This window comes from Theobroma cacao, chromosome 7 (assembly GCF_053813885.1).
Source record: "Theobroma cacao isolate CCN51 chromosome 7, ASM5381388v1, whole genome shotgun sequence".
Taxonomy (NCBI): domain Eukaryota; kingdom Viridiplantae; phylum Streptophyta; class Magnoliopsida; order Malvales; family Malvaceae; genus Theobroma; species Theobroma cacao.
Genome location: NC_142645.1, coordinates 12,389,477 through 12,411,786, shown reverse-complemented (window position 1 = coordinate 12,411,786; position 22,310 = coordinate 12,389,477). Strand labels below are relative to the sequence as shown.

Below are 22,310 nucleotides of genomic sequence, written 5' to 3'. Positions count from 1 at the left end.
AGGAGTCTCATATGGTATTATCCATTTGTCAGCATGCACCATGATATTATTGTCATCCCCTACTCGCCAAATTAATCCTTTTTGAAGGACAAATTGACTCTCCCTTATACTACGCTAAAGATAACTAGGATTGGATTCTGTTGGAGCATCCATAAATCAACATGAGAAAAATAACGTGCCTTAAGGATTTTATAAGCAGGGGTAGGTACCTTTTTCTGCAACCGCCAACCTTGTTTTGCTAGCATAGTCAAATTGAATTTCTTTGTATCTTGAAACCCCATACCACCATAGTGTTTTGAGATACACGTAGAATTCCTACTTTTCCAGTGAATTTTTGCTGCATTTTCTGTACCACCCTACCAAAATTTTGCAATTGCCGAATCTATCTCACTACATAAAGAGTTAGGCAATTTGAAGCAACTCATCACATAGGTAGAATTCGCCTGAGTCACCGCTTTGATCAACACTTCACGCCCAGTAATGGAAAGAAACTTGTTCTTCCAATTTGAGATTTTCTTCAACACCTTTTCCTTCACGTTACTAAAGATTTGTCGCTTGGAACACACACTAACCAATGGCATGCTAAGATATGTTTCACCCCAATTGCCACTATTGATTCCCAGGATTCGACAAATTTCTGCCCTCTCATAATCACCAGTATTTTTACTGAACAATACAGCAGATTTCTAAAAGTTAATTTTTTGACCAGAAATAGATTCATATCTTTCAAAGATCTCCTTAAGAACTCGAGCTTCCAGGCCTTGGGCTTTCCCAAAGATCATACTGTCATTTGCGAAAAACAAATGGGTAACAATCGGGCTTCTTCTGCAAACTGTGATTCCAGAGACACTCCTGTTAACTGTTGCATTCATTAATAAATTGGAGAGAGCTTCCATTACTATAACAAATAAGAAAGGCGAGAGTGGATCACCTTACCGCAACCCCTTTGAAGGTGTAAACTTGTTCCCTAGTCTACCATTAACAAGAATAGAATAGGTAACTAAAGTAATGCATCTCATTATCATCTCAATAAACATACATGAGAAACCCAGTTTTTCCAAGATGGCTCGTACAAAGACCTATTCCACCTTGTCATAAGCCTTACTCATATCAAGTTGATTGAAAAATTACCAGTCATACCCAAATCCTCATTATGTAAATAATGTATTATCTCATGTATTATGTAAAAAATTATTTCGTATAATTATGTTCACCAATCATAAGTTTTAAAGTAAAACAATATATCAAATTATTTTTTGTTAATTATACATAAAAAAATTAAATGAAATTGAGAGACAAGAATTAGATCAAATAAAAAGATGAATGAAAAAAAAATATTCTCCTTTTAATTTTATAATTTATCAAAAAATAAAGTAAGAATGCAAAAGGATCTTACACAATATTTGTTACTATACATTATTACTTTTTGAAGAAATTTTTGATTTATAACTTTTCTAAAAACTTGAATAGGCTTTCCATATAAGTTCAAAATATTAAAATTTTAAGAGGCAATCATTTTAATTATCCTTTGGTAGTAAAAATTTTTTCACTTTAGTTAAAAAGAATTTGGTTGACTTAGATTCATTCAATAAAATTCTAAATTATTAAGCTGAAAACAGAATTTTGCTTCTTCTTTTTTTTTTTCACTTTATCATCCCTAATTTAGTCTAGCCAGCAGTAGACAAAGAATAGTATTTTCTTGAAAAATCCCTCGTTGAACAAAAAAGCCTATGGTTTTTTTTTTTTTTGAAGAAAGATAAATTTCATTAATCATCAAGAAACAGTACATTTAAGGAATAACCAATATAACAATATAAAATTTCTCCACCCAATAAACTTCGTTACGACCCTAATACATGATTTTGAGCCTTGTTAAAAACCTTTCCAAGGAAAAACCCAATGGGAAAAAACCAAGGATAAGGAAAAGAGTACTCTAAAAAACATGTATTTCTATAATCTTAAAGATGTACAATCATTACCCATCTTCTGCTTCCTATAACCCAATCCAATCTTGCCTTAAGATACTAACGGGACGTTTGGTTCGTGGAATAAACAAGAATGAAATAGAATTGTTATTCTATGATAATAGAATAAAGTGAAAATAGAATAGAATAGTTATTATTTTATTTGGTATTGTGAATGGAATAGAACAGGAATTGCTATTATGACTTATTGTAGAGTTTGGTTGGTAGAAATAAGATTGGAATAAGAAAGGAATAGGTGATAAAAAGATAGAAATACCCTTGACCATATTAACATTTATTTTCATAAAAAATAAAATTATCCTTCTTATCATTTAAATACACATTTATCCCCAAAGACAATTATCCATCATAATTATATTTTCTCCCAATTACTAAAAATAATTATAAGTTAGTCACACATTTTTATAAATGGATAATTATTTAAAAATATTATTTAATTATATTATATTTTATACGTCATAATCAATTAAATTTGTGTATAGATGTTTTTTTTTAGCCAATTCTTCATATATTATGAATCATTTTTAAAATATTGTTTAGAAAAACTATTGGAGAAGAAATATTTGGGAAAAAAATGAAACTACTAGTAGAAATAGAAAATCATGTTTTTTGATATATTAAATAGAAAATCATATCTTTGAAATTAAAAAGATAGTCTTCCATTTTTTTCTAAAAAAAAAAATAAGTTATGTCTTTTGATATATGAAATATAAAATCATATCTAGTTAAAATTAAATGATGGTCTTCAATTTTTTTCCAAAAAAAATATAAATTATGTCTTTTGATAGACTAAATACAAATTCATATTACCTTTTAAAAAAAGAAGAAAATCATTTCTTTGAACCCAGCATTTGGTGCTGAGGAAACATAAATGGCAAAGAGAGAAATAACGTGTCTTTCAATTTAGATAAGCATTCCATATCTGGGAAGAAAATGACAATTTACAAGCATAACTAAAGCATATTAGCATGGAGATGCTATAAATATTAAAAGAGCCTTGTAATACTAAATGCCTTTTAGATGAAAATATTAAGTATATATAATCTACAAAACACGTCTAGTTTACAAAAATACACTAACCTTGAAAGTAATTGATGAATATTCATCCTATTACACTAACTTACAACATGCATAAAACGAATAAAGTCGCTACAATAACATCACCCTTATACAACCACTAACATAACTGTCAACTCAAAAGGGTTTAGACTTGTTAATGAACCTCATAATTAGTATCAACATCAAGCACAAGTACCCAAAAGTTACAATATTAGGAACCTACTTTACAAAAAGTTTTAAATCCATCTAAGCTCAACGGTTAGCAAGAAATGTCCTCAGCCATTCAAGTCTTCGATCAGGATCAATACTAAAAAACACAAACATAAGAGTTGGAGATTCCAAAAGTTTAATTGAAGCTAGAACCCTTTCCCTCGCTGTCAATCCCTCTACTTGACTTAAAATCCCATCCAACTCTTGAGCCTTTTGTTAGATGTTCACCTCTGCGCCAACACTTTTGCTAAACTCAATTCCAGCCACTTTTATGTTTTCACCCAATATCGTTGCAGTAGCAATAATTGATTCAGATGTGATGGGATCACTCGTCTCATTTAGCCTTTTCCTCTTCCTTGTTGAAGTTGTGTCACTTTTAGGAGCTGATGTTTGAGGCTGAATATTGGAGAAATCTTCATCCTCAAAATTATATCCAGTTAGGTTTTCACCTTCAGTTTGCTCATTGATTGTATCATTACAGTCCTGCATTTCTTCAAAGATATATGCATTACAGTCACTTCAAGGATTTGTTATGGCAAAGCCTCCAAACTTGTCCATATAAGTTGATCATTTTCATGATGCAACATCCTTCCCAGTTGGGCAACTGAATGAGCAGATCGATTAGATTCCCTAGTACAATGTGATGCACCAATGCACCTTAGTTGCTCCTTGAGTAGGCAGCAGTCCTCAACAATGTTCCTTGCACCACCTTTGTAATTCTTCTCTCGCAGCCAGACAACAACCACACTATTGTTCAGCTCTACCTCTTTTACAGCTAAGTTCTCTTGACAGCACACATATTAAGACCAAGCTAATGCATTCAATTTGGCTTCAACCACAAGGGATCCACACCTGAATTTTTTAACCCCAGCTAATTGCACCGTCTCTGCTTCACTTTCAACCATGAAACTGGCACTGACCATTTTCATGCCATTTACTTCAAAAATTGCAGCATCTGAATTCATTTTCAAACCATTGGGGCGAGCCTATATACAAAATCTTCTTCTCTCCAAACATCGCTCCTTGTCAAATCGGTGTTAGCTAATTGATATTGTCGCACTATATCCATGCTCATCTCTACCAACATCGTTGGATCCATATTTTGTTGTTTGAATATGAGCGCGTTTCTAGCGTTCCATATAACCGATAAAATTCCCACAACCTCTTCAACATTTTCTTTGTCGAACTGATCACAGACCATTTGATAAAATTCTATAATTGACCCAAAGTGAGAGCATAAATCACGTACGTCCCACTTTGACTATACCAAGACAGCCCGAGCAAATTGACAAGTACCAAGACAATGGAAAAGAGTTTCCAATTCCACTCCACGAAGTGCACAAAGTTCCACATTAATCCTTCTTTGTATGAGAGCTTCCTTAAACATTCTCCATGCAAACAAAATTAATTTCCGCAGAACACCTAGCGTCCACAATTTTTTCCAAATTCCTTGTATACCTGATGATGAGCTACCCACCCCTGGATTCCCATAGGAAAGCTTACCATCCAATACCCCGATTTCACCATATACTAACCATATTTATTGCTAAACCAAATTTGGTAATCATTTAGTCTTCTAAAGCTAAGTAATATGGATAACATAAGGCTGCACTCATAAGGTGGAAAATACAAACTCAATCTCTCTTTGTCCCAAGTCATCATATCTGCATCAATTAATTCACCCACAACCATGTTATCGCCAACCTCATCATTACAAACTACCTCATTCCTAGGAGTCTCATATGGCATTATCCACTTGTCAGCATGCACCATGATATTATTACCATCCCCTACTCACCAAATTAATCCTTTTTAAAGGACAAATTGACTTTCCTTGATACTATGCCAGAGATAACTAGAATTGGATTTTATTGGGGCATCCATAAAATCAACATAAGAAAAGTAACATGCCTTAAGCATTTTATAAGCAAGGGTAGATACCTTTTTCTTACCGCCAACCTTGTTTTGATAGCACAGTCAAATTGAATTTCTTTGCATCCCAAACCGCATATCAGTATAGTGTTTTGAGATACACATAGAATTCCAACTTTTCCAATGAATTTTTGCTGCATTTTTTGTACCACCTCACCGAAATTTTGTAATTGCCGAATCTATCTCACTACATAAAGAGTCAGGCAATTTGAAGCTACTCATCACATAGGTAGAAATCGCCTAAGCCTCCACTTTGATCAACATGCACGCCCAGTAATGGAAATTAGCTTGTTCTTCCAATTTAAGATTTTCTTCAACACCTTTTCCTTCATTTTACTAAAGATTTATCGCTTGGAACACCCATTAACCAATGGCATGCCAAGATATGTCCCACCCCAATTGCCATTATTGATTCCTAGGATTCGGCAAATTTCTACCTTCTCATATCACCACTATTCCTGCTAAACAACACAACAGATTTCTCAAAGTTAATTTTCTGACGAGAAACAGCTTCATATCTTACAAAGATCTCCTTAAGGACTTGAGCTTCCTAGCCTTGGGCTTTCCCAAAGATCGTGCTGTCGTCTACGAAAACAAATTGGTAACAATTGGGCTTCTTTTGCAAATTTTGATTCCAGAGATACTCCTGCTAACTGTTGCATTCATTAATATACTGGAGAGGGCTTCCGTTACTATACCAAATAAGAAAGGCGATAGTGGATCACCTTGCCTGAACCCCCTTGAAGGTGTAAACTTGTTCCCCGGTCCACCATTAACAAGGACAAAATAGGTAACTGAAGTAATGCATCTCATTATCATCTCAATAAACATATCTGAGAAACCCAGTTTTTCAAAGATGGCTCGTACAAAGACCCATTCCACCTTGTCATAAGCCTTACTTATTTCAAGTTTGATTGCAAAATTACCAATCTTACCCAATTGCTTATTATGTAAATAATGTATTATCTCATATGCAACAATGATATTATCAAGATAGTCTCCCAAGAACAAATGCACTCTTATTATCAGAAATAATAATAGGCAAAATAGGTTTCAACCTGTTAGTAAGTACCTTTAATGCAATTTTATATATAACATTGCAGAGGCCTATTAGGCGGTATTGACTTACTAACTCAGACTGTGAGACCTTCAGAATAAGGACTATGTATGTGTGACTTATCACCTGCGCATATAATCTTCCCAACAAAAAATCAACCACCAACCTATGAACACTACTACCAATTTTCTTCCAAGATTTTTGGTAGAAGACTGTTGGCAAACCATCTAGCCTTAGAGCCTTCATAGGAGGCATTTAGAATAAATCCACTCGAACCTCGTCCAAAAAGTCTATGGTTTTACCATGCTGGTGCTAATTAAAGAGGACATTAATAAATAAAATTTAAAAAGAGATATCAATTTGTATAATTTAACTACAATATTAATTATCATAAGAATAGATAATGCTATTTTTATCTTTGGCTATGCATCATTATATTTTGTACAGGAAACACAGACTTTAAATTACGTTTTAGACCAACTGACAATTAAATTATACACCATAATTAATAGTTAATTCCTTTTGGACGAATTGAGAATTAAATTACCAACTAGAATTGAAGCATGATGGACATCTTCAACATTTCCAATTTTCTTGAAAATTCCCTTTCTGAGGAAAGAAGTCTCTAGTTAATATTTGTGCTCAATTCAAAAAGGAAGTAGACTTCATTTTCTTGGAGGACTAGAAAAATACATATCTACATTTTAACTACAATTTAATGATCATAAGAACAGATAATGTCATTGGTATCTGCAAGTAATAATATTTGTATAATATCTTCTACTAATTAATTTAATAAAAAATAAAGATTTTTTTTTACTTCAAATGTCTATTCACACAAAGCATAGTTAAATATGGCTTGAATATTTTGATTACAAGATTTAAGTGCTATAATGTTTCCTTTTCTGGCTATGCATCGTCATATATTCTAACAGGAAACACTGACTTTCAGTTGCTTTCAGACCAATTGACTATTGAATTACACATATAATTAATAGATTGTAGATTATAAAGCTAACTTACAGCTAACTTAGACGCATATAGTCCATTAAAAACCATTCAACTCATAAAGTAAGTAAATCATGAAAATACTAGTAAAAGAAAGTTTGAAATTGACATTCCTTTTGATCAAATAATAAATATAATTTCAAAAAACAACATGATGAATTGATTCTGTCGTAACGTGTGGATCTAGAAATCCGATCATTTTATGTGAAACAAATTAACTACTAATTTTTTTGTTTAACTTTGGTCACCTAATTGAATCTATTTTTAATTAGATCATAAATTTAAAAAAAAAAACATTTAGTTATTCATCCATTACCAATTTTGCCATGATAAGTCTTTAACTTGTTTGACAGAAGACTTTTGGTGGCATGAAGTGACTGGTGTGGGCAAGAGTACTGAGCACTAACAAAAAGATTTTGCTGCACCATAAGCCATTGGCAACATGCTTGTTGGACATACGCCCTTAAAAACTAATTTTATTATTTATTTATTAGATAGATAAATTGCTACATCAATTACTGATTTCATATATATTATATTTTAATGGGTATTTTATTTATTTATGACATATATGATATGATCATCAATTATTTGATAACATTGTAGAAAAACTATGCTAATATTTGATGACCTGTTAAGTAGGGAGTTATAATTCTTTAGTTCCTTATTTGCCAAAATTGTTCTAGGCTAAATGTGACAAACTATTTAAAGCCTACACTTATTATGCCTCTATAAATAAGTATAGAATGCTTTAACTCTAGCATTGAGCTAGTGACCTTAAAGCAAACAAGTAGATGTAGTATATGAGATACATTCATCAAACATGATCCAATTAAAGAGCTCCATATAAGTTTGTCACTGTCAATAATTAAAAAATAGCTCTATTACAATTTATGAATTGTCCTTAAACTTGAGAGGGCAACAAAATTTATTTAGGATATATATGACTTTGATGTTACCGATATGTGATATTGAATTTAAGGCTATACCTTGCTATGTTGCATTATGTACATACTAAATAAGTTATATTGGATATTTAATAAAGGATTCACCATTGTCTATTGAGAAAGATATTCAAGCGATTTTTATAAGATTGTTGGACTCAAGAAATTCGGTCGGTATGTTTTCTAAAAGATGTTTTAGAAATATATTATTTATATTAATATTGTATATTAGTGTTTTTTTGCAAAAAAATATTTTTTTTTAAAGTCCAACAAGAATGAAAATCATGAATTGGTATTACATGGGTTGGATGTGATAAAGAAAATTTTTTATCCATAAAGCCCATGAAGAATATGGTATGGTGAAAAGACTAATTAGTAAAGATTATAATGAAAGGGACCTCATCGATAATTCTTTTCTTTATAGAGGTCAGTTGCAATATATTGATGGACATTATTGCAATAAATAGGTAAATAATGTTTCTTAATTAATTTAAGAAACTAAATAATAATATTAAATTCAATGAAATTCCAACTAAAATATGAGTTATGAGATGATGAGGACTTGGGCCTATAGCTGTAAAGAGAGATTCTTAAGGATCTCACGCATATTCTTCTTTCAAGTTTTATATATAAGTCTTATTGGATTATGATTGGGCCTAATGGATCCACGTCTATTAGTATATCTATAAAAGTAATGGTTGTTACTTAGTTGTCCGTCAGAATTATGTAGTAACAGTTTTTAGAAAATAGAGAACCCTAAAAAAAGAAGAAGCGTGAATCTTTTTAGAGGCAAAACACTTGAATTGTTTTTGAGGTACTTGAATCTTGATCTAAAATTTAATCCCTTTTGAAGTTGAGATAGTTGAATTGTTTTTAAGGTACGTGCATCTTTTATCTATAATTTTCTTGTGGTAGATCTTAGGCTTTTATACTAGATGACAATTGTTGTTATTGAATTATAAATAAAAATTCCACATTTATTGTAGACAAAGAAACTAACGATGCGATCATTTCCCTACCTTGTACAAAAACAAACTAACAACAAAGATAGAAGCCTTAACTTGGAAGACTTACATCAACAAAGTCCTTAGCCTATCAATCAGTCCTATAAAACACAAAAACTCACTATTCATAAGTTCTCAAAACCAGGTTCACTTCAAACAACATTAGTACAACAATAAAAACATATCAACAGAACCATTGCACTACTCAAATTTTCAGCAGAAAGTGGTGTTGGGTGAGGGCTAATCATGTATCAAATACAAATAAAACGTAGCAAAAATAAATTTACACCTCACCTTCTTAGGATCTCTTTCATATCAAATTGAGTCCAGAATGAAATTAAAATAAAAAGTATGTGATCATATCACTTTACCTAAATAACAAAGGTTGATGAATCCTTTGTTAAACCACCAAATCAGCCTTCAAAAAGCTCAACCACTTTAGCACAGTTGTTGCAAACCCAAAGCTGTCCAAGGAATCCTTGTGCAGCCTCTAATGGTGATCCACACCAATGAATGAGAAAATCCTACTTTAAGGATTAGGAGTGCTATGCCTTGACAATGTGCTACCAAAGATAAGTTTCATAAACTCATAATCCACACAAAATTGTGCGGCTGAATACACAAAAAAATGAAGTGAATGAAAAACTATTTTTCTTCACACAATGAACGGCAAGACAAAAGAATTTCTAATGTGCTATTTTTTTTCAACCGTTTCCACTCTTTTGTTTGAAGGCTATAGTAAGGTATTTATACCTTGGATTAATTTTAAACCCTAATTACAAAATTATTTTGTAATTACCAGTTAATCCAATAATTTGAATAAACAATTTAATTAAGTCCTATAGAAGCCCAACTAACTTAATTATTTAATTTAATCAATTAGGCCCGATAACTTAATTAAATAGTTTAATTAATTAAGCCCAACAATTTAATTAAACAATTTTAATTAATTAGGCCCAATGATTTAATTAAACAATTTAATTAATTAGACACAACTTAATTAAACAATTTTAATCGAGTGCTTGAGAAGCTATTATCTTCTAATTTGATTAAGTCCAACTTAATCACCTCTCCCATTTTATTTTCAACATTCATTTTAGGTGTGTGACCCATTAGGCTTCTAACATGTTGGCAATGAGTTCAACATATAATTCTTAAGTTAAACTTAGAATTAGATAAATTTGAATTACTTTAAATTTATCATTGATCAAGTTAACTACCTAGAGATCATAAACCAAGATTGGGATCTAGCAATCCATCACGGCCACCCAAATGTTAGAAGAGTCAAGATGGTTTGACTCAACCTTTCAGTGATAAGCCTTTTAGTGTATTTCATTCCCTCATCATATATCTCGGAGATGATAAGAGCATGGTGCAGTGTCTACTCTTATTGATCTCCATATTCATTCTTAAAGTTTGATCATCAGCTTTATAAAGACTTATGAAACTCTTTTCATAATCTTTAAGTTGCCTTGGCCAAGGACTTCAATAAGCTAATATCAACCAAGAACAGCTAGGATATATCCCCTGCATCACTTAGGGTGATGATTCCTATCTTGACCACTCATTTGCCTTCACATGCTTCATGCTATACCCAAAAGCATCCTGTTTAGGCATCCTTGGTAAGGCACCTGTAGGGATGAAATCAAAGCATAACAATCTACACATAAGACAACCTAGTGTCTCAAGTCTAAGAAGTATTTACACAATTGACACATGAGTAGTATTGCATAGACACTTTAGTAAAATACCAAATGCACTTCTCATGGCTACTCATGTTCAGTGAACTTGCTCTTCTAGGCAAGCACCTACATTCTAGTTTCAAGTATCTCTATACTTCAACCTACGAGATCGGTTGCTTACTTTTCAAGTAAGAAACATAGAATGCACCAGTCTCTAACTATCATTGATGTCCAGTCTCAATGATACATTGACCATGAACATTTAGAGATTACGCTTTGATGCATACGGATCTCATAACTGCAACCCATTATAGTTCCCTTGCAAGGCATATGAATCTCATGGACTTCATCCAATTAGACTTATAACTTATTATAATTGATGTCTTATTGATGAAGGAAAACCTTTAATCATTCAACATGACTGATGTTGTTACATGATTGAAATCAAACCTTAACCAATCCCAATTGGCTGCAGGGCTCATCCCAACAAGTGGGGCATCATTCGACACTCCAAACCCAATCATCAAAGCCCCTTGCATATTTGGAAGAGCTTTACGTTCCTGAAATTACTTTGCTCCACGAGCCCATTTTCAATGAACAAAAAACCAACAGCCAAAGTCGTGAATGAATAAAAATAAACTTGATTTAAGTTATTTTAAAAAGTTTATGGTCTACAAAATAGTTTGTAAGATTCTAGAATATGGTTACGTACAAGGAAGGTATTAGTACCCTTGCAATAGCCGTTCAAAGAACGGTACTAATAATAATGTATTATCTCCTTTTAACTTTAATTAATAGTCTTGAATTTCATGTTTGCTTATGTTTCCCTTATTTATTTATTTTGTCTTTCTCTTTCATTTTTTTATCCATTATTATTGGAGAATTTTCATATGCTTTCCCAACATTCCGGTGAGACTTAGGAAAATTTCCTCACTTCAATAGTATTCAAGAAAACACACTTATTTTCTTGTGGTAGGCTTTGTCATATGATACATTCGGTTTATAGAGAGAGAAGAAGGTCTTAATTTTGAACTTTGTGTTTTTCTTTTCATTTTTTAATTTGTATTATTAGTTCACAATTATTGTTCTCATTATCTCCAAAATATATTTTTATTGATTTTATTAAATAAATGAAATCTATTATATTGGAAACTCTTTTAAATTTTCCCAACAATTTGATAAAATTTAGAAGTATTTCCTCATATAGGGAATCTTTAAGGAATGTGTTTGCATAATTTTCCTTAAAAATCTCATTGCCAAAGATTTTCATTTATGGGCTGAATTAACATTTTTTTATGCATATGATGCAAACATGTAATGAATGATGCAATTTTCTAATTTTATTAAATATTAAATAAAAATTTTTGTGTCACAAACTTTTCTAAAAGCTCTCAATGATTGAAAAATATTTTCTCACCTAGAGAATTTTTTAAGAAATTTGTCTTTATAACTTTCTCAAAAAAGTATCATCATTGCAAATTTTCATTACTTACAAGAATTAATATTTCAAAATGAATGTGATACAATAAATAATGAAGGATGATTATGCAAAGTTTTTTTTATCTTATTATTTTATTTCTTGTTTTTTTTTTGAAAAATATATATTTGATTATTTATTTAAATTTATTTTTGTGTTTTTAGACTTTTTTTATTTTTTATACTTCTTCCTTTTTAAAAAATATATTAATTCATTATTATTGTTGTTGATTTATCTATTACTCTTATAATTTTTATCCTATTTTTTACCATTCATATCTATTGAATCCTACTTAGCCTGAATCCTCTATTTTATTATTAATAATTATTTAAATTAATTTTAATAATGAAATAAAGTTTTAGGAGACTCTCCCAACACTTTGGTGGAGTAAAAAATTAAAACCTTAAGAAAATTAATTCGAAATATATCACTATGTATTTCAAAGAAAAATCTTATCCTGGAGAAATAACAAAATAGTCATTAATTTTACATTAAAATGATTTAGAATTCTAAATAAAAAATAAACACAATAATAGAAATGAATAAATAACTATATAAAAAAATAGGTCAAAAAGAATTTATACGTCAAAAAAGACCCACTTCAATTGGGCTTTGGTCTCTTGAGGCTTAATTTTCTTAAGCCTACTTCCTAGGGCTTATTTTCTTTGACTTGCCATGAAGAGGGTAATTCCCATGAAGATTCATGTAGCTGAACATGGTTGAAGCAGCACAATCAGTTGTTGGGTTCATTAATGTAGAGTCTCCTCCACGCTCTTGACTGGGCAGGTTAACCAAAACCGCTCCTTTGGTTCTGACATTTCAGACAAAGACCTCTAGCATTCCTTTTTTGAGATTGTAACCCATATGGTGACGTGAGGAACATTGCATGTTAATTATTATGCATATGGTGACAAATTGACAACCAGGATTTGGTCACTTTGGTTTTCTGATAATGTCTGAGTTTTCACCAATTTACTGCAGTTTTTAGTGAAGCCTGGAGTGGACCAAAGATAAAAGGACAGCTAAGAGGTTGTACAATGTCTAATGTTCGCCAGTATAGAGTTAAATGTACAGGATTTCCCTTGGTTCAGTCATTCTTCACTTCGTAGGGGTAATAGCAGGCAAAGCAAAGAAGTTTTGTTATGGATGAGACTGGACTGGTTAGCTCCACCATGGCATCAATCATTTCTATGGACTAAGTCAATAGAACAAGATATGGGAATGAAAGTGGACATTTTTTGATCAATTACATTGAACTAAGAAATACAATAATTGATGGATAGGACTTTTAGGAGCAATTTACCTCGCTCATTTACATCCGTACTATTTTGAAGTTGTTACAAGATTAACTTCATGCTGAGATACAGCAGATGAGTGGAAGAAGAGGCAGATGGCTTAATCTCACCTTTTTCTCCATTGTCCCCCCTTTCCCTTCCAAAACAGGCCCTCTATGGCCTAAGTGCAATTGGGATTTTTGTTCAGAAAAGTTGTTGGGACTTTCAGTTAAAGTCTTCTTTATTTTATTTTATAAATGTGTATGAGAGCAATTGACTTTAGTCTCCTACAGCTGAGGCCCAACGAGAAGGAACAGGCAGAGATCTTTAGTCTCAACTCTATATAGTCTGAAAGAGTGCGGGTCCGGAAATTTGCCTTTCCTACCATCCATAAAAATTATCATCCATAAAAATTATAATCATACTCCTTGAATGAAGAATCCCCTTTTAGCCACTTTATTTATTCTTTTTCTTTTCTTCATTTTTTCTTGAAGGAAGAGATTGTAGGAAAGACCGCGGAAAGTCTACGTTCATTTCTCTGAACAATCCTTTATAGCTTTTCCACAAAGAGACAAAATGTTAATCATTCTTCAAGACTTTTGAGGCCAACCATTCTTCCATTCTATGCCATAACATGTCTTCTGGACTTATTATAAATATTCATGATCAATGCCTTCTCACCACGCTTAACCATCACATTATACGTAACCCTTGAAGTAGTAGCAAGATGAGATACTCGCCAATCTTCTATCAATTACTTTGCTTCCTATTGTTTCTAAGTTATCAAGCTACTCTTTCATCCTCTTCTTCCTCTTCAGCAACACAATTGTGCTCTCATGACCAAAGTGCTGCCTTGATCCAATTCAAAGCCCTCTTCTCCATCAACAAAACTGCTTCCAAAGATTGTGAAATTAGATCTTATCCTAAGACCAACTCATGGAAGGAGAGTATAGATTGCTGCTTATGGGATGGAGTCAGTTGTGACAACATCACCGGTCAAGTAATCAGCCTTGACCTAAGTTGCAGCTGGCTTTCTGCCGCACTCCCTTCAAACAGCAGCCTCTTCCTCCTTTCACACTTGCAAAGGCTCGACTTATCTTTCAATGATTTTAAGAAATCCAAAATTTCATCCAAGTTTGGTCTCTTTGCAAGCTTAACACACCTCGACCTTTCCCGTTCTTGGTTTTCCGGCCGAGTTCCCTATGAAATCTCTTATCTATCCAAATTAGTTTCCCTGGATCTTTCCTCCGCTTCATATATTGATCTTATCTCTCAAGCAGATGAATCAGTTCTGAAACTTGAGCAATCCACTCTAAATGGAATTGTTCGGAATCTAACAGAGGTAAGAGACATTTCTTTTGATGGAATAGACATGTCATCGGTTGATCCTAACTCCTTCATGAATCTATCCTATTCTCTCACATCTGTTAGTCTCACTGGTTGTGATTTACGTGGAACATTTCCAGAGAACAGTTTCAATCTTCCCAAAATCAAGTACATCACATTGGATAGCAATCCTAGTCTCACTGGTCAGTTTCCAAAATCTAATTGGAGTAGTCCTCTTGAGCTTTTGACTGCATCTGCTACGTCTTTGTCTGGGGAATTGCCTGAATCGATTGGCAATCTAAAGTCATTACAGGGTTTGGGTCTTGTTGGTTGTAACTTTTCGGGATCAATTCCAAGATCACTAGGAAATCTATCTGACCTTAGTTTTTTATTCCTTCCATATAACAATTTTAGTGGTACGATTCCATCTTCACTGACAAACCTCACACAACTGAGACTTCTTCAGATTTGTTGTAATCGATTAAAAGGTTCCATTCCTGATTACCCAAATGCATTTCCAAATCTAGGCTTTTTAGATTTATCTGATAACTTACTTGGCAGTACAACCCCATCTTGGCTTTATACTCATCCAAGTTTAAATTTTTTAAATCTCGGAAACAACCAGTTCATTGGTCATATCAATGAATTCCAACAAAGTTTTTTGGATTATATAAATTTCAAAAATAACAACTTTCAAGGAACTATTCCTAGCTCGATATCGAAACTTGTGAATCTTAGTTTTCTTGATTTATCCTCAAATAGTCTAAATGGTACAATAAGTTTGGACATGTTCTCAAAGCTTCAAAATCTCACCTGGCTTGGGCTTTCATCTAATACCCTATCGCTAATAAGCTCCAACAGCAAAGTCAATTTTGTTTTACCTAATCTTGAGTATGTGAATTTATCGTTTTGCAACATCAGTGAATTTCCTAATTTTTTAAAAGGGTCAAAAGTTTTGAAAAGTTTAGACCTTTCCAACAATAGAATTTATGACAAAATTTCCAAATTTTCATGGAAAAATATTGAGTTTCTTGACCTCCGTTCCAATTTAATTCAAGGTGATCTACCAATACTACCCCACAATGTCAGATTCTTTTCAGTTTCAAACAACAATTTGATGGGAGAAATTTCTGGTGTATGCAATATGAAGTTTCTTGAGATTCTCGATCTGTCCCATAATAACTTCAGTGGAATCATCCCACAATGTATTGGAAGCTTTAGTAAAAGTCTTTCATTGTTGAATTTGAAGAAGAATAAGTTCCATGGAATCGTTCCCCCAACATTTGCAAGAGGATGTGGATTGAAGAATCTAAACTTGAATAGCAATCATTTGGAAGGGCCACTGACTCGATCAATCAGCAATTGCAAAGACTTGGAAGTGCTAGATCTTGGCAACAACAAGATAAAGGATACTTTTCCTCATTGGATCGTAGCACTATCAGAGTTGCAAGTGCTTGTACTACATTCCAATAAATTCCAAGGTTCGATAGGTGCTTCTAAAAATCCGCAATCTCTTCCAAAATTGCGAATCATTGATCTCTCCCAAAATAACTTTTTTGGTCCTTTACCAACAAGTTATATGAAACATTTTAAAGGAATGATGAAGCTTGACGAGGGCAAAGCTGTGCGCTACATGGGGGAAAGAAATTACTCATACGATTACTCTGTTGCTGTAGTCGTAAAAGGGTTGGAGATTGAATTGGTTAAGATTTTAACTATATTCACAACCATTGATCTCTCTGGAAACAACTTTGAAGGAGAGATTCCAAGAGTTATTGGCGAGCTTAGTTCACTCCGAGGACTTAACCTATCTCATAACAATCTCGTTGGTCACGTCCCACCGTCCCTTGGAAATTTGAGTCAACTTGAATGGTTAGATCTTTCGTCTAATAAGTTGGATGGGCAAATTCCAAGAGAGCTGGTAGATTTGACATTTCTTTCCTTCTTCAACGTTTCCAATAATCAACTTGTTGGACCTATACCACAAGGCAAGCAGTTCAACACTTTTGAAAATGATTCATACGAAGGAAATAAGGGATTGTGTGGACTTCCACTCTCTATAGCTTGCAGCAGTAATGAGCCGCGACAACCACCACCATCGATGAACTCGCACAATGAGGATGGCTCAAAGTTCGAATTTGGATGGGAAGTGGTTTTGATTGGTTATGGATTTGGATTCATATTTGGAGTGTCTATGGGATATGTCGCTTTTCGAGCGAGAAAACCCAAATGGTTTGTAACCTTGGTTGAAGGTGGTCATAGCTCTAAGCAAATTGTTGGCAAAAGGGAGGGGAGAACGAATATTTTAAGGTTATGATCTATGTATCTTTTCATGAGATTGTTGAGTTGTCATAATTGTAAATATTGCTACTTGTTGTTTTCAACAGTTTATTAGTAGTATTGTAGTAACCTATGCAAATGGATAGGCTCGTCAATAGACTGCCATATCATTATGCATTGTCAAAATAAAGGTAAATGGTTGTTGTTTGATCTGGCTAAATTAACCATATAAAATGGGAAAAACAGAAATTAAAAAGTCTGAGCAATGCTATTTTCTTTATCTTTATTCTTCTTAGTTATAACAGCAATGGCTTCCCTCCTTGTTTTGTATGGTTGTTAGGTAGGTGTGGACTTCGAAGGGTGTGAACAGTTTTTAACCCTGCTCTTTTTGTTCTCAGGGTGCTGGGATTTTCTTTTGTTTGACGTTTGGAAGGGCTTAGGTAGGGGTGATGTTATGTTTCTGGGAAGGGTATTGTTGGCTTGTATGCTTGAGCTTTTCTTGTATCCAGGCATGGTGATTGGGTATGTGATGACCAAGGTCTGTTACACCCCAAATAGGTGAGTAACAGACCTTATTCATTTTGTACTTTTCCCAGAGGAGCTCCTCTGGCTCTCTCTGTTTTTTAATGAACAACAACCTTCAAAAAAAAAAAAAAAGCAATGGCTTAAAAAGCACAATTGGATAACATGAAGTTATCAAGCAACCTAAATGTTTGGTGCTCTAAATTTCCACGCTAATAAGGATGTCACATAATTTAAGTGTAGTAGGTCTTCCTTATAATTAATTTAGTACAGATTTCTCAATCAACAAAATGACTTGAGTGGCATCTAAGATAAGGTCTAGAAACTAACTGTTTGATATGACTTTATTAGCATTAAATACACGTTACATTTTGGGCATATACATAGACTTTATTGGCATTCATGTAAGGTCTAGTGACTAACATATCTTCTTTTTCTTCAAAAAAACAAGCTGCAAATTTACAACCATGTTTTTGTATATGACATTTACAATTATAATCCAATATAAAAAACCAATGAACAAAACTAAATAGATCAACAAATTAATACAATGTTGAACTAAACTCATATAAGACGGGACTCAAAACTAAATTTAAAAGCTTAAAGAGTTATTTGTTTACATATAATTAATTTATACCAATCTAAGATCTACCAAAACATAAATTTAAAATTCAAAAATGTATTTGATTCTTAACAAATGATTTGACAATAGAAACAATATTAACAGAATAACTATTGGGGTTCAATGTATTAAAATCTTCCTCTTCCTTGATCAGTTAACTCTCTAATGAGTGAACAATCTTAACTCTATACAAATATAGATTGGTTGTCTAGATTTATAAATCATACAAAAAAAAAATTCCTTTTGATATTTTTAGGAATTTTTAGTTAATGTGTCAAAAAGTTTTTTCTTCATATATAAGATCATAAAATTAAAATTAATCTCATAATTAATGAAAATTTTAGAATTTTAAAATTTGAGATATAAAATATAAAGAGACCAATACATACATGGACTATTGTTCTCTATACGAGTGATGGACTTTGTAAACTTTACAAGTGGAGTAAGACTATTGTCACATCACTCATATATATACACCTATGTAACCTATAGGGACATGTAAAAGCCATTTAATTTCATTCATAAAATTTAAAAATTTCATAAATAGTTTATATGTTATTTCTTATATATCGTATTCACTACAAAAAAAAAAAAAAAGTATTACCAATTAAAATTTTCATCAATAAAATTGATGATCTTGTTGGTAAAAAAATTATTGATGAAAATAGCAACAAAATTTTTCGTCAATGGTCAGTCAAAGATGTTATCATCAGTAAAGGCAAATATGTCGACAGCAGAATATAAATAATGATATATTCCATGTCGAATACTAAACCAAGGTATTCCACATTTAATCTGGATATTTATAATAAATTTTCTTTATCGTCCAACTACCAACTACTTTTGCACTCCTTTCCTGAATAAATTTACTGCCTCTCATTACTTTCACCTAAAATTAGGAGAGCATTGAAGACATTTTCCTCATGTTTTAAATGCATTTAAAGCATGATGGATTGATTGTGTGCTACAAGTTGCTGCACACATTTTCATTGTCAGTACTTTAGTTGTGTTAGAACTGTTGTAAAAAGTGCTGTTCGAGTAAAGTTATTTTAAAAGTGTTGTAAAGGGAACTAAGATGTATAGTGTTTGGCAAACTTAATGTAAAAGTATTGTCGGATGTAATGTAAAAAACTATTTCGTATAATTATGTTCACCAGATCATAAGTTTTAAAGTAAAAGAATATATCAAATTATTTTTTGTTAAATATTATACATAAAAAAATAAATGAAATTGAGAGAAAAGAATTAGATCAAATAAAAAGATGAATGAAAAAAAATATTCTCCTTATAATTTTATAATTTATCGAAAAATAAAGTGAGATTGCAAAAGGATCTTATAAAATATTTGTTACTGTACATTATTACTTTCTGAAGAAATTTTGATTTATAAATTTTCTATAAACTTGAATAGGCTTTCCATATAAGTTCAAAATATTGAAATTTTAAGAGGCAATCATTTTAATTATCCTTTTATAGTAAAAATTTTTTCACTTTAGTTAAAAAGAATTTGGTTGACTTAAGATTCATTCAATAAAATTCTAAATTATTAAGCAGAAAACAATTTTTTTTTTTGTCACTTCATCATCCCTAATTTAGTCTAAGCCAGCAGTAGAAAAAAAAAAAAAACAGAATTTTCCTGAAAAATCCCTTGTTTCACAAAAAAGTCTTTAGTATTTTGTGAAGAAAGATAATTTTCATTTATCATCAAGAGTTAGTACATTTAAAGAATAACCAATATAACAATATAAAATCTCTCCACCCTATAAATTTCGTTATGACCATTATACATGAATTTAGAGCCTCATTAAAAACCTTTCCAAAGAAAAACCCAACGGAAAACCAAAGGATAAGGAAAAGAGTACTCTAAAAAACATGTATTTCTATAATCTCAAAGCTCTACAATCATTACCCATCTTCTGCTTCCTGTAACCCGATCCAATCTTGTCTTAAGATACTTAGATGGCAAAGCCTCCAAACTTGTCCATATAAGCTAATCATTCTCATGCTGCAACATCTTTCCCAATTGGGCAACTGAATGAGCAGATCGATTAGTTTCCCTTGTACAATGCGATGCACCAATACACCTTAGTTGCTCCATGAGCATGTAGCAGTCCTCAACAATGTTCCCCGCACCACCTTTGTAATTTTTCTCTAGCCAGCCAACAACCACACTATTGTCCAGCTCTACCTCCTTTACAGCTAAGTTCTCTTGACAGTATATAAAGACTAGCTAATGCATACAATTCAGCTTCAACGACTGAGGATCCATGCCTGAATTTTTTAACCCCAGCTAATCGCATCGTCCCTGCTTCACTTCTAACCATGAAATCGGCACTCACTATTTTCATGCCATTTATTTCAAAAATTGCAGCATCTGAATTGATCTTCAAACCATTGAGATGAGCCCATATACAAAATCTTCTTCTCTCCAAACCATAACTCCTTGTCGAATAGGTGTTAGCTAATTGATATTGCCCGCACTATATCCATGCCTATCTCTACCACCATCACTGGATCCATATTTTGTTGTTTGAATAAGAGCGCGTTTCTAGCCTTCCATATAGCCCATAAAATTCCCACAACCTCTTCAACATTTTCTTTGTTGAACTGATCACAGACCATTTGATAAAATTCTATAATTGACCCAAAGTGATAGCATAAATCACGAAAGTCCCACTTTGACAATACCCAGATAGCCCGAGCAAATTGAAAAGTGCCAACACAATGGAAAAGAGTTTCCAGTTCCACTCCAGAAAACGCACAGCAAGGTTCCACATTAATCCTTCTTTGTATGAGAGCTTCCTTCAACATTCTTTGTATGAGAGCTTCCTTAAACATTCTCCATGCAAACGAAATTAATTTCCGCAGAACGCCTAGCGTCCACAATTTTTTCCAAATTCCTTGTATACTTGATGATGAGCTACCCACCCCTGGATTTCCCATAGAAAAGCTTAGCATCCAATACCCCGATTTCATCGTATACTCACCATATTTATTGCTAAACCAAATTTGGTAATCATTTGGCCTTCTAAAGCTAAGCACTATGGATAATATAAGGTTTCACTCATATAGTGGAAAATACAAACTCAATATCTCTTCGTTCCAAGTCATCGTATCCGCATCAATTAATTCACCCGCAACCATGTTATCGCCAACCTCATCATTACAAGCTACCACATTCCTAGGAGTCTCATATGGTATTATCCATTTGTCAGCATGCACCATGATATTATTGTCACCCCCTACTCGCCAAATTAATCCTTTTTGATGGACAAATTGACTCTCCCTGATACTAAGCTAGAGATAACTAGGATTGGATTCTATTGGAGCATCCATAAAATCAACATGAGAAAAATAACGTGCCTTAAGGATTTTATAAGCAGGGGTAGGTACCTTTTTCTGCAACCGCCAACCTTGTTTTGCTAGCATAGTCAAATTGAATTTCTTTGTATCTCGAAACCCCATACCATCATAGTGTTTTGAGATACACATAGAATTCCAACTTTTCCAGTGAATTTTTGCTGCATTTTCTGTACCACCCCCCCAAAATTTTGCAATTGCCGAATCTATCTCACTACATAAAGAGTTAGGCAATTTGAAGTAACTCATCACATAGGTAGAAATCGCCTGAGTCACCGCTTTGATCAACACTTCACGCCCGGTAATGGAAAGCAACTTGTTCTTCCAATTTGAGATTTTCTTCAACACCTTTTCCTTCACGTTGCTAAAGATTTGTCACTTGGAACACCCACTAACCAATGGCATGCCAAGATATGTTTCACCCCAATTGCCACTATTGATTCCGAGGATTCGACAAATTTCTGCCCTTTCATAATCACCAGTATTTTTACTGAACAACACAGCAGATTTCTAAAAGTTAATTTTTTGACCAGAAAAAGCTACATATCTGTCAAAGATCTCCTTAAGA

General features: G+C 32.7%; 1 protein-coding gene across 1 annotated transcript; it reads left to right on the top strand.

Annotated features, from left to right (window-relative positions):
• Positions 1-14,164: 14,164 nt before the first annotated feature.
• On the top strand, positions 14,165-17,367 carry LOC18594645 (receptor-like protein 7). The gene has a single exon (XM_018124357.2). The coding sequence runs from the start codon at positions 14,360-14,362 to the stop codon at positions 17,273-17,275; it is 2,916 nt and encodes a 971-aa protein (XP_017979846.2). The 5' UTR covers positions 14,165-14,359; the 3' UTR covers positions 17,276-17,367.
• The last annotated feature ends 4,943 nt before the right edge of the window (positions 17,368-22,310 follow it).